General features: G+C 42.9%; 1 protein-coding gene across 4 annotated transcripts in view; it reads right to left on the bottom strand.

The window, feature by feature from the left end:
- Positions 1-13,024, bottom strand: part of tex2l (testis expressed 2, like) — a 106,976-nt gene that overhangs the window by 31,336 nt on the left and 62,616 nt on the right. For 3 of the 4 annotated variants that reach the window (XM_043711315.1, XM_043711316.1, XM_043711317.1), the window contains exons 6-7: positions 6,469-6,615; positions 2,174-2,273 (exon numbers count right to left, since the gene is read on the bottom strand). In XM_043711315.1, the coding sequence (XP_043567250.1) occupies positions 2,174-2,273; positions 6,469-6,615 (247 nt within the window). The remainder of the gene's footprint in view (positions 1-2,173; positions 2,274-6,468; positions 6,616-13,024) is intronic. The other variant, XM_043711318.1, reaches the window with a different exon arrangement.

The raw sequence follows: 13,024 nt of genomic DNA, 5'->3' as shown, positions 1-13,024 counted from the left end.
TTTGCCTAATCCAGATAAATACAATTTACTACAACAGAGAAAAATCAACATATTTTCATCCCAGATTACACTCTTTCAAAATGCAACCACTTCAAGTGAAAATAAACTGCAGACTGATGCCATTTTAGACAAGTTGAGCATTTTAACCTCACTCATAATCTATAATTTAGGAATTCTCTGGGCAGGTGGTGGAATCTGAATTCAACAAAAGTCTTGAATTAAAATTAATCCATTGTCAATTATTGGAAATACCCATCTGGTTCACTCATGTCCTTCAGGGAAGGAAACTGTCATCCTCACCTAGTCTAGCCTACATATGGCTCCAGACCCACAGCAAAGTGATTGACTCTTAACTGCCCTCTGGGCAATTAGGGATGGACAATAAATGCTGGCCCGGCCAGGAATGCACACATTGCATGAATGAATAAAAAGAATGAGCTAAGGTTGAAGATGTCTATGCTACTCACAACTTTGTTGCAAAATAGTACAGTCAATCAGCAGGTTATCAGGTTAAAGAGGACCGTTATCCATTACAGTGTGGTAGGAATAGTTAGGTTCAACCCCACACTCGTTGGTGTGGTTCTGAATCTCAAGAGAGAGCAGGGATTTGATGTGATGAGGTAGATATCTGTGGCTTATACATATATAAGAAACAACTTTCCTTATAAACCTCCTCATTTTAAAGATCATCAAATCTATCTGCTTTGGTATGGGTTTGCCTGTTCAGATAGGCAAAGGCAACATCTCAGGTTGTTTCTTTAAGCAGAATTCATTAACACCAAGTAGCAGGAATGCACGCCTGGGCGGCACGGTGGCACAGTGGTTAGCACTGCTGCCTCACAGCGCCAGAGATCCGGGTTCAATTTCCGCCTCTGGCGACTGACTGTGTGGAGTTTGCACATTCTCCCCGTGTCTGCGTGGGTTTCCTCCGGGTGCTCTGGTTTCCTCCCACAGTCCAAGGATGTGCAGGTCAGGTGAATTGGCCATGCTAAATTGCCCATAGTGTTAGGTAAGGGGTTAATGTAGGGGTATGGGTGGGTTGCGCTTCGGCGGGGCGGTGTGGACTTGTTGGGCCGAAGGGCCTGTTTCTACACTGTAATGTAATGTAATCTAATCTAATCTAGCAGCATGATGATCATGCAGCAGATTGATTGATTTGATTGATTAATGTCATATGTGCCATGGTGCAGTGAAAAATGTTGCATAATATGCTTTATAGACAGATCGTTCTATACAAGTGCATCAGGATAACAGAACAGAGTATAGGATACAGTATTGCAGCTGCCGAGAGAGATCAACATTAACATTAAAAGATACCTCAGTCCTAAGCTCCTCTCGTTCTAATGTTCTAGCAGAGTTTCTCTCACATGACTACTGCGGTCACTGCATACATTAGAGGCTTATTTGCATCTTGTGAGATCCCATGTCTACACCATGAACCACAGCAGTAAGAGAACATGCACATTTTATATTGATTGTATTTCCCCAAATTCAGTCTATGTTGCATTCTTTAAACTCTAAAAAACAAACAATAATCTCAAAACCATTTGATTCAGCCCTCGCTTTCAGCTTTCCCGACACAGCTCAGTTACAGATGAATGGCTCACTGTCATCCAGTTGGGGGCTTCAACCAGAGTTTCGAATAACTGCAGCTTAACTTCTGTGACCCCTGTCCTCTAGATAGAAAGGCCTTCTTGGTGACGGTGACATTCTGCACCTGTTCTGGGCCAGTTAACATGTTCAAGATAACATTTGATGGATTTCTAGTTACTCACGACACGATGGGAAATGGGACTATGGCATTGAAAGATAATCAGACATGATCTATAATGGTGAAGCAGACTAGACATCCTGAATAGGACATAGAGCATTACAGTGCAGTAGAGGCCCTTCACCCCTTGATGTTGTGCTGACCTGTGGATCCAATCTGAAGCCCATCTATCCTACGGGTATTCCATTCTCATCCATATGTTTATCCAATGATTATTTAAATGCCCTTAAAGTTGGCGAGTCTCCTACTGTTGCAGGCAGGGTGTTCCACGCCTCTACTACTCTCGGAGTAAAGAAACAACCTCTGACATCTGTCCTATATTGGGTCTATGAACGGTCTCTCCAGTTCCTATATCCCAATGACAGTGAGAACAGCCTTGTTGCCTGCTTGGAAAGTACTCACCTTTTTGGTTGACAGATGGGCTTGAAGAGCGGGTGACCACAGGTAGCAATGTCCCCATGTCCAACTCTGTAAGGGTCAGCTCATTCATAAAATATGGCAGCTAATGTGAGACATAAAGTCACAATATTAACTTGCATGCCTTCTTTAAATAACATTGAATATAATTGATAGACGAGTCTGTGATCTTTGAAGTTCTTAATTTATCATTCAATGACAACTTGCATTTTTAACGTGACTTTAGAACGTAGAACATTACAGCACAGTGTAAACCCTACAGCCCTCGATATTGAGCCAACCTGTGGATCCAATCTGAAGCCCATCTCACCGACACTAATCCATTTTCATCCATATGTTTATCCAATGACCATTTAAATGCCCTTAAAGTTGGCAGGTCTACTACTGTTGCAACTTTAATGTTGCAAAATGTATAGAGCCATCCTTAATGTATTATAAGACAACATTTGATGCCGAGTCACATTAGAAGGTGCTAGGACAAGCGACTGAAACGTGATCAATGAGATAGCTTGAAAGGAGAGGGTGGTGGGGAAGTTTAGGACTGAGGCAGCTAAAGGCTTGTCTGTAAAGGATGTGAGCAAGGAATCGGGCAACTCACAGTTGGCCAAGAATTGGAAGATAACAGATATTTTAGAAGGGTGTAGGGCTGGAGGAAGTTACAGGGATGGGATTTGGGGGGATCATGGGTGGATTTTAAAATAAGGATGAGAATGAGAAGTTGCCCTGGGCAGAAGTGACGACTTAGGTGAACACAGGAAAAGAAATTACAATCACAGCTCTACACCACTTTATCAGAGTATGGTACCTTGGCGATGACTCCACACACAAACCACTCTCTGTATAAAAGGGCTGCCCCTCATGTCTTTCTTAAATCTTTCTCTTCTCTTTCCCCTAGTCTTGAAATCCCCCATCCTAGGGAAAAGACACCTGCCATTCAGCTTATCTATACCCCTCATGATTTTATAAACATCTATAAGGTTACCTCTCAACCTCATATGCTCCAGTGAAAAAAGTCCCAGCCTATCCAGCCTCTCCTTATAGCTCAAATCTTCCATTCCCCGCAGCAACCTGGCAAATCTTTTCTGAACCCTCTCCACCTTAATAATAACCTTTCTGTAACAGGAAGACTAGAACTGGACACCTTACTCCAGAAGTGGTCTCACCAATGTCCCATACAACCTCAGCAGTGGTGGATGCGGGTACACTTACAACTTTTAAAAGACATTTGGATTAAGAAAAGGAATGAGCAATATTTGGAGGAATATGGGCCAAGTGAAGGCACATGGGACTAATTTCGTTTGGGATTATGGTTGGCGCTGGTTCTGAGATTGTACAGGAGGTTGGTGTGGCCTCTTCCGGAGTACTCTGTCCAATTCTGGTTGCCCTGCTATCAGAAAGATATTATTAAACTGGAGAGGGTTCAGAAAAGATATACCAAGATGTTGCCGGGAATGGAGTGTTTGAGATATAAAAACGGAGTGGAAAGACTGAGACTTCTTTCACTGGAGGGTAGGAGGTTGAGGGGTGACCTTACAGAGACCAGAGGGTCTGTTTCCATGCTGTATGACTCTATGACAATATCACTTTTCCTCATCAAAGCTCAAGATGCTGGAAATAGATCAGCCTGGGGTGGTAGAGGTTTTGAACATGCTGAGCAACGGGGACACTTTGTCACAGGAATCACTTCTCGTGCAGTTTTTTGATATATAGCCAGGCTGGAGGTAATGGCTGCAGTGTACACAGAATACAGTACTGAACACCAAGGAGTTATTACTCAACAGGAATCTGAGCAAAGGAAGCATTAAGCTGCAGAGCGGGATGTGTCCACAGTTTTTAACTGTAATCTGAACCTCAAATAAAAAGGCACCTTTAAAATCGCTCCCATGTGTCTATTTCTAAATTTAAAAGCACTTTCCAGAGAGCGACAGATGTCGCAATAGTCAGAAATCATTCCATTTAACATGGATAATGCAGAACAAGACTCCCAACATAGGAACTGGGAGGTCATGTTGCAGCAGTATTGGTCAGGTCACTTTTGGAATATTGTGTGCAATTCTGGTCTCCTTCCTATTGGAAGGATTTTGCGAAACTTGAAAGGGTTCAGAAAAGATTTACAAGGATGTTGCCAGGGTTGGAGTGTTTGTGCTATTGGGAGAGGCTGAACAGGCTGGGGCTTTTCCTGGAGCATTGGAGGCTGAGGGGTGACCTTATCGAAGTTTATAAAATCATGAGGGGCATGAATAGGGTGAATATACAAGGCCTTTTCACTAGAATGGGGGATTGCAGAACAAGAGGGCATAGGTTTTAGGGTGAGATGGGAAAAATTTAAAAAGGACGTAAGGGGCAACATTTTCATGCAGAGAGTGGTATGTGTATGGAATGAGCTGCCAGAGGAAGTGGTGGAGGCTGGTACAATTACAGTATTTAAAAGGAAACTGGATAGGTATATGAATAGAGATGGAAATGTGTTGCTGGAAAAGCGCAGCAGGTCAGGCAGCATCTAGGGAACAGGAGAATCGACGTTTCGGGCATTAGCCCTTCTTCAGGAATGCCCGAAACGTCGATTCTCCTGTTCCCTAGATGCTGCCTGACCTGCTGCGCTTTTCCAGCAACACATTTCCATCTCTGATCTCCAGCATCTGCAGACCTCACTTTCTCCCCTAGGTATATGAATAGGAAGGGATATGGGCAATTGCTGGCAAATAGGACTAGATTAGGTTGGGATATCTGGTCAGCATGGACTAGTTGGACCGAAGGGTCTGTTTCCATGCTGTACATCCCTATGACTCTAAGACTCTATGACTCTCCATGAATAGTGTGAGAGAATCACTGCAAGTTTATTGAGTGAGAAATAGCATGCTGTGTTTGTTGACTTGTGAGCGAGCAGTATAGCATTTGAAGTCTGATCAAGTATTGAAGAATTTCAGATTATACTCAGTGTTTGCTCAATTCTTTCTTGCCATCCTGTCTGCAAGTCTCTAATCCTCAGTGGGATTTTTTTTTGTGTCATATGCTCTCAGGAACTCTAACCATTCGAGTCACACAGCACAGAATCAGACCCTGGGGCCCAACTCGTCCATTTGCGTGCGTTTGGCCCATACCCCATCCAACCTTTGCCTATCAATGTGCCTGTTCAAATGTAATTGTAGCCACCTCTACCACTTCCTCTGGCAGCTTGTTCCATATGTGCACCACCCTCTGTGTGAAAACGTTGACCCTGGGTCCCTTCTAAATCATTCCCCTCTCACCTTAAACCTATGCCCTCTGGTTTTAGGCTCCGCCTTCCTAAAGAAAATACTTTGGTTATTTATCCTATCCAAGCCCCTCATAATTTTATAAACCTCTATAAGGTTACCCCTCAACTTCTTATGTTCCAAGGAAAAAAGGTCTCAGCCCCTCCAGTCTCTCCTTATAACTCAAACCTTCCTGTCCTAGCAACATCCCTGTTAATCTTTTTTGCATCCCTTCCAGTTTAATAACATCCTTCCTAGAGCACATCGACCAGAATTGTACGTCGTACTCCAAATGTGGCCTTACTCATGTCTTATACAGCTGTAACATGACAACCCAACTCCTGTACTCAGTGCTCTGTCTGATGAAGGCAAACATGTCAAATGCATTCTTCAGCACCCTACGATGCAAGTTTCAAAGAACTACATACCTGCATTCCTGGATCTCTCTGAATAAAAGCCAGAGGAGCCGCAGGTGCTGTAAATCAGCAGCAAAAACAGAAGTTGCTGGAGAAGCTCAGCAGATCTGGTAGCATCTGTGAAGAGAAATCAGAGTTAATGTTTCGGGTGCAGTGACTCTTCCTCAGAATTGGTCACCAGATCCGAAACATTAACTCTGATTTCTCTTCACGGATGCTGCCAGACCTGCTGAGCTTCTCCAGCAATTTTCATTTTTGCTCTTAGCTCTCTCTGTTCAGCAACCCTCTGCAGGGCCCTACCAGTAATGATATAAGTCCTGATAATGTAGTAGTGAGCATTTGGTAAACCACCTGTCTTTGAGTAGAATGACTTCTAAGCCTATATTTCCCTCATCCAGAGTACATGCAGTGAGGGAGTTCCTGGTCAGCAATCATTGTCCTTGCTTTCTTCATCTCTTCTAAGAGAATGGTTCCTACCCAGAGGTGGGAACGGTCTGAACTGCGATCGACCATGCTTCTCTGTTGTATGAGACTGGGCCTTTTCCTGCCTGTCATTGTCCACCTGCCTGTAATATCCTTCACCAACTGATTTAACTGGAACCTAACAACTCTGAGCATTCATTGCGCTCACCCTGATCTTGCTTAGCTTCTTCTGAACTTTCCGAGCAACTTGATCGGCCCAGTACTTTTCCCGTAGGAAGTCCCAGAAGATTCTCCCAACCAATGCATTTATCCAGGACACCTGGGGCTCTGCATTGACTCGGACATCACCGGGCATCTGAGAGACAGGAGAGAACATATTGGAATCAGACAGGAGCTTGGTGAAGAGGATTTGTGACAGGATCACAAATAACAGCAGAATGTTGAAGACATTGCAATCTGCTTATAAGGTTCGAGTGACTTCATGTCTGGTTTATTACGAAGGAATGACTGGCACACTGGCTTAAAACTGAGTAGGGAATTTTAACTCACCAATCCAACAGGAATTAGCAGGTAAAGTAGAGCTGAGGGCTCTGCTCTTTGTTCTAAATTGCTGTTCCTCTATATTTCAACAGCGTAAAACCCTTCACATTTCCACTTCTCTTCAGTTCTGAAGGAGTACTCGAAAGATTAAATGTTTCTCTCTCTACATATCTTGCTGAATTCCTCCAGCACGTTATATTCTTATTTCAGATGTTCGTTCTGATCCTGCTCACTGCCATTTTAAATAGCATGCTACAAGCACACCTATACACAATGCTTGATTAAATGTGCCAACAATGTCCTCAGTGTGCAATTGGGAACTGGTTGCAATATTAAGCACTCCAAAGTGCACCCCACTCAGACCCACCCTATAACAGTGCATTTCCCATGGCGGATCCACCTAGCCCACACATCCCTGTTCACTATGGGCAATTTAGCACACCCAATCCACCTAACCTGCACTTCTTTGGACTGGGGGAAGGAAACTGGAGGAAGCCCACACAGGCACAGGGAGAATATGCAGACTCCACACAGTCACCCAGGTCCCTGGCGCCGTGAGGCAGCAGTGCTAACCACTGAGCCACCGTGCCACAAAGTGGGGGCAAATGTTTTTAAAAAATGATTTTAGCCTGCTACCACCTAAGTAAATAGGCAGAAAGTCATGTTCAAAGTTTCTAAACACCCATCTCCTGAAAATGTACAACTATGGCCAGAATAAATGAATTTCTTCACAAGGGGCAGGTCTCTATTGGTCCTGTACTGTGTAATTTTAATTGTCCTTTCACTCCCTCTCCTCAATCCATTCACCTTAGTTCCACTATTTAGGGAAATAGCCTTTCTTCAAGCTCGCTGTGTAAGATGTAGCAGACTGCAGAAATCTGGGAGATGTTGGTCAGTCTGTGGCCAATTTGTCAGTAAATCAGAATCGTTATGTAAGCATCCAAATATAGGCCCTTTAGTGAGATTCAAGCTGTTGACTGCCAGTTGGGTCTGAGGGAGTTATTAGCCTTATTCTATTAGGAAGCAGCCATCTGTCTTCCTACACTGCATTGGGTTACGACTGTTACCTGTAAAATTATTGAACTGTGAAGGGCAGCAAGCATTAATGTGCATGGTTTCCATCCTGTGGTCACATGCTCAGTGTGCCTTTACATAATGGAAGCATTATCTATTACAGACACCTGTCCCCTCCTCAGACTGGGTCTTAATATGATGGCCATACAAATACTATCATTAATTCCCTACATTTTTTGGGATTCTGGCAGGCAATCCAAATGCAGGGATCCTCAGGCTGCTGCCTGTTCTCCATAGGGAATTGAATGAAATAATTCATCCGAAACATAAGATATTGTAAATGCATTGTGCAGACAACCAGATTCCAGAGGTAGAGGCAATATGCACCAATTGTTTCTCTTCTCCATCTACCTACAGATTTTAACAAATTATATTTATCATGTTGTTCATTTGTAAAATTAAACCTGTTATGGGGTGCTGTATCAGGACAGAGGCAAATATCTTCCATTTGGAAAGATCATGTGATGGATTGAATGTCAAGGCAGCCATCATTGACCACCACTCAGGGCTGTCACAGCCAATGGACTCTGGGGCTGAAGGTAGCAAAAATCTTTCCTGGTTGCTATTGGTTTCCAAAAAGGCAAAACCAAACAGCCACTCATTGCCAGAATAAATGAACCACTTCATAAGGGCAGGTTGCTCTTGCATTAAAAAAAACCCCTTCCATTTCATGTCTGCTCTTGTCCCTTTGCCGGTAATAGTGACAGATGGGTGCCCAGTGGGTCAGCCAGTTTTCTGTAGTGCAACTGCAGTCCTACCTGGCCTTGTATTGGGAAATAGAGCTAGAACTCAGTTCAAACAAGCTGGGAATATCATCCAGGAATTCAACTGAATCAAGCGAGAGGTCCTCTCTGCAGTGACTGAGTTGTAGAAAAATGTGTCCAACAAAATTGAAGAAAGTTGCACTCAGTTATTTTTGAAATCTTTATTGGGATGTGGGTGTCCTTAGAAGTCCAGCACTTACTGTCAATACCTAATTACCTTTGAACTGAGTGGCTGGGCTATTTCAGAGGAGTTAAGAGTCAACCGTGGATCTAGAGTCATACATAGGCCAGGTTAGGAAAGACTTCCTTCCCTTATGGACATTAGGAAACCAGATGAAGTTTTCCAACAATCAATGATAGTGTCACAATCACCATTACTGAGGCTAGCTTTCAATCCCAGATTTATTAATTGCAGTTAGATTTCAGGAGCATTAGTTTGAGCTACTGTATTTACTCTTTCCTCATTCCTGAAGAAGGGCTTATGCCCGAAACGTCGATTCTCCTGTTCCCTGGATGCTGCCTGACCTGCTGCGCTGTTCCAGCAACACACTTTCAGCTCTGATCTCCAGCATCTGCAGATCTCACTTTCTCCTACTGTATTTACTAGCCTAGTGACGTTACCATGACGCCGCTATCTCCCCCTCTCTGTGTGGTATACCACTGAGAATTCAAAAGAGGGCTAAGAGTTCATGAATAGTGTTTTACGTGACGTTATTGATACTGTGTAGATCTGATGAACAGCCTTCTGTGTCTCCCAACCATATTTTAGTGGCTGTGTCTAAGGGAAGCAGAGAAAGTTTCAGAAACACAGCTGCCTGCACCAAATTAGACAGGGAGGAGGCTGGAAGAAAACAATAAGCCAAGCAGCATCAGGAGGTGGAGAAGTCAACATTTTGGGTGTAACCCTTCTTCAGTGCTCACTAAATAGCATGTTACCTGCTCTCACATAAAATGGCATTTCAAGCACTGCAGTTCAGCTTGTAAAATAGGTTTGCTGTATAACCTGATCTTGTCAGCCACAAGACCTGACTATGTTTTGTACTCAATCATTTTACTCTGGAAGGCAATAATGGGATCATCTCGTTGACCCATAATTGCGATCAACAACAATCAAAAGTGCATCATTTTCCTCCTACACAATGTGTCCTTTTCTTTTTACAACAAGTATGTATTCAACACTTCTGAAAAATCATGTAATTTCTTACAGCTAAAGAGAACTGCGTATCTGATTAGGGAGAATAATTACAAGTAAAAAGAATGTTGACTCTGATGTCTACAGATTGAGGACATTGTCTTTGTTATAGATTCAATTTGGATTAAAATTGTATGTCTGTACAGAATTGTAACATATTTGATAAAATGAATCTTTTCACCTGGATCTGTTACTTTTATGATCATCTCCTTTTAGCTGAAATTTCTCTCAGTTTTGCAGGGCAGTTCTGAAATCTTTACCATCCACCTGCTCTTTCTGCTCCAGGGATGATGTTCGCTCCTATACTATTACAGCTGTAATGATTTCCCAGATGAGGAGAAAATGAAAGCACAGCCGAATCTGTGTTAATAACTTGACAAGAAATTGTATGTTGGGATCAGGATTTTATCCAGAGTAGTTCAAAATGGATATTTAAAATGTTTTATATAAGGAACTTTTTAATCACTCATTAAGTTTTGCACAGTTCTTTTTTTACATAAATCACACTATGAGGTTTAATTGATATTAAATTAACTACACTTTTAAAATGTGCTTATGTCCCTGGATAGAATTTGAATGTCTCTCTCTGTGTTTAACGTGAATAGGAACAATTCGTATTTCGATATAAAAGTTATTAGGGAATCTGTAGAAGTGGGCAAATAGGTTGACAAATTGGAAATGTGTATTGAACAAATCAAATAAAATTCAGCAGTAACAAGACAGCAGTTTGGCTAATATATGAATTTTGAGCAGAGTCATGGATGAAGCTAAATTTTTTTCACTGGCTTTTAAACTTAATATGGCTTGGAATGGGGGCAACCCCACAGTGTGGAAACAGGGCCTTCAGCCTAAGAAGTCCACACTGACCGTCTGAACAGTAACCCACCCCCTATCACATATTTACCCCTGATTAGTACACAGAACCTACACATCCCTGAACACTATGGGCAATTTAGCATGGCCAATTCACCTAACCTTCACATCTTTGGAAGGAAACCCACAGGGACACAGGGAAAACAGGCAAGCTCCACACACACAGTCACCTGAGGCTGGAATTGAACCTGGGTACCTGATATTATGAGGCAGCAGTGCTAATCACTGAGCCACCATGCCACCCTTCTTCACTGTGATCTGAGCTGTTTTTTGTCCCAGTCTCCTTACTTCTGATTCAGTTGGATAATCCTTATTGGCTGTACCCTACGGCATTCTAGATGTCTACATGGTAAAGTGACTCCGACTCTTCATTCACATCACGTACATTACCACTGGCAAGTGCAGAGTCTTATTTCTCTCTGATGTGGAGGAGTCGGTGTTGGACTGGGGTGGACAAAGTTAAACATTGCACAACACCAGGTCATAGATACTGTGATATATTGAACAATATATTACAATATTGTTCAATATATCACTGCAGTATTTTGCTATACATTTTGTGTCTTATGATCTTATATTCCACAACCACCTGATGAAGGAGCAGCGCTCTGAAAGCTGGTGCTTCCAGATAAACCTGTTGGACTATAACCTGGTGTTGTGTGATTTTTATCTTCTTTCTCTCTCTGTCACACACAGCATTGCACACCCTAGATTTGCTAACGTTCCCCGTTGACTTGGCCATTGGCTAAGACCATAAGACATAGGGGCAGAAATTTGGCCATTCAGCCTATCGAGTCTGCTCCACCATTCAATCATGACTGATAAGTTTCTCATCCCCATTCTTCCGCTTTCTCCCTGTAACCCTTGAGCCCCTTGATAATCAAGAACCTATCTATCTCAGTCTTAAATTTACACAATGACCTGGAATCCACAGCCTTCTGTGGCAACGAATTCCACAGATTCCCCACTCTCTGGCTGAAGACGTTCCTCTTTATCTCTGTTCTAAAAGGTCTTCCCTTTACTCAAAGGCTGTACCCTCGGGTCCTAGTCTCTCCTACCAAGGGAAACATGTTCCCAACATCTATTCTCTCAAGACCATTCGGTATTCTGTAAGTTTCAGTTAGATCCCCCCTCATCCTTTTAAACTCCCATTGAGTATAGACCTAGAGTCCTCAAACGTTCCTGATATGTTAAGCTTTTCACTCCTGGGTCCATTCTCGTGAACCTCCTCAGAATACGCTCCAGGGCCAGTACATCCTTCCTGAGATATGGGGCCCAAAACTGCACACAATACTCCATATGTGGTCTGGCCAGCACCTTATTGAGCCTCAGACATGCATCTCTAATTTTATATTCAAGTCCTCTCAAAATAAATGCCATCATTGCATTTGCCTTCCTAACTACTGACTCAACCTGCAAGGTAAGTATTGGAATTCTCCAGCTTTGGAATTCCCTCCCTAAACTTATTTATCTCTTTACCTGTTTTGCCAAGCTTTTAGGCACATGTGATAGTATTTTCATCCATAGCTTGATGCCAACTACTGGCCGCTGTGAATTATCTCAAAGTATTTTATCACTGAAAGGGGCTACAGAAATGCAAATTGTTGCTGATTGGAAGTGAACACTGTACTTAGGGTGGATCAGAGTATCGCAGCCTCTGTTTTATATCCCATCATTCAACATCCTGGTTATTTGGTTGTTTATTCGAGAACAAGAAACTTTGTGGCAGAATGGCTAATGGCCCAGCCTCTGAGACACATGTTTTATGTTTAATGTTCAGGACCTGGTGGACAAGGAAACATTGAGTTAAGTATCAACTTATGAATCCTTCCAATTTTCCCCAATGGCAGTTGCTAAGAGATTCCTGGTCAGTTGTGTGGAGAGAAATTGGAGCCTCGACTATTACTACCCTTAGTTCTAGGCTATGCCATGCCTGTATGGTGCCACAATTCATATTTCTTGAAGGAACAGTTGCCTGGATATGATGCCAAGATCATCTGATCTCACACCTTGCAAAATGTCCATATTACAGAGGAGGAAGTGCTGGATGTCTTGAAATGCATAAAGGTGGATAAATCCCCAGGACCTGATCAGGTGTACCCTAAAACTATGTGGGAAGCTAGAGAAGTGATTGCTGGGCCTCTTGCTGAGATATTTGTATCATCGATAGTCACAGGTGAGGTGCCGGAAGACTGGAGGTTGGCTAACGTGGTGCCACTCTTTAAGAAGGGTGGTAAGGACAAGTCAGGGAACTATAGACCGGTGAGCCTGACGTCAGTGGTGGGCAAGTTGTTAGAGGGAATCCTGAGGGACAGGATGTA

The sequence above is a fragment of the Chiloscyllium plagiosum genome, chromosome 21, assembly GCF_004010195.1.
Source record: "Chiloscyllium plagiosum isolate BGI_BamShark_2017 chromosome 21, ASM401019v2, whole genome shotgun sequence".
Classification (NCBI taxonomy): Eukaryota; Metazoa; Chordata; class Chondrichthyes; order Orectolobiformes; family Hemiscylliidae; genus Chiloscyllium; species Chiloscyllium plagiosum.
This window is presented reverse-complemented; position numbering and strand designations above follow the sequence as displayed.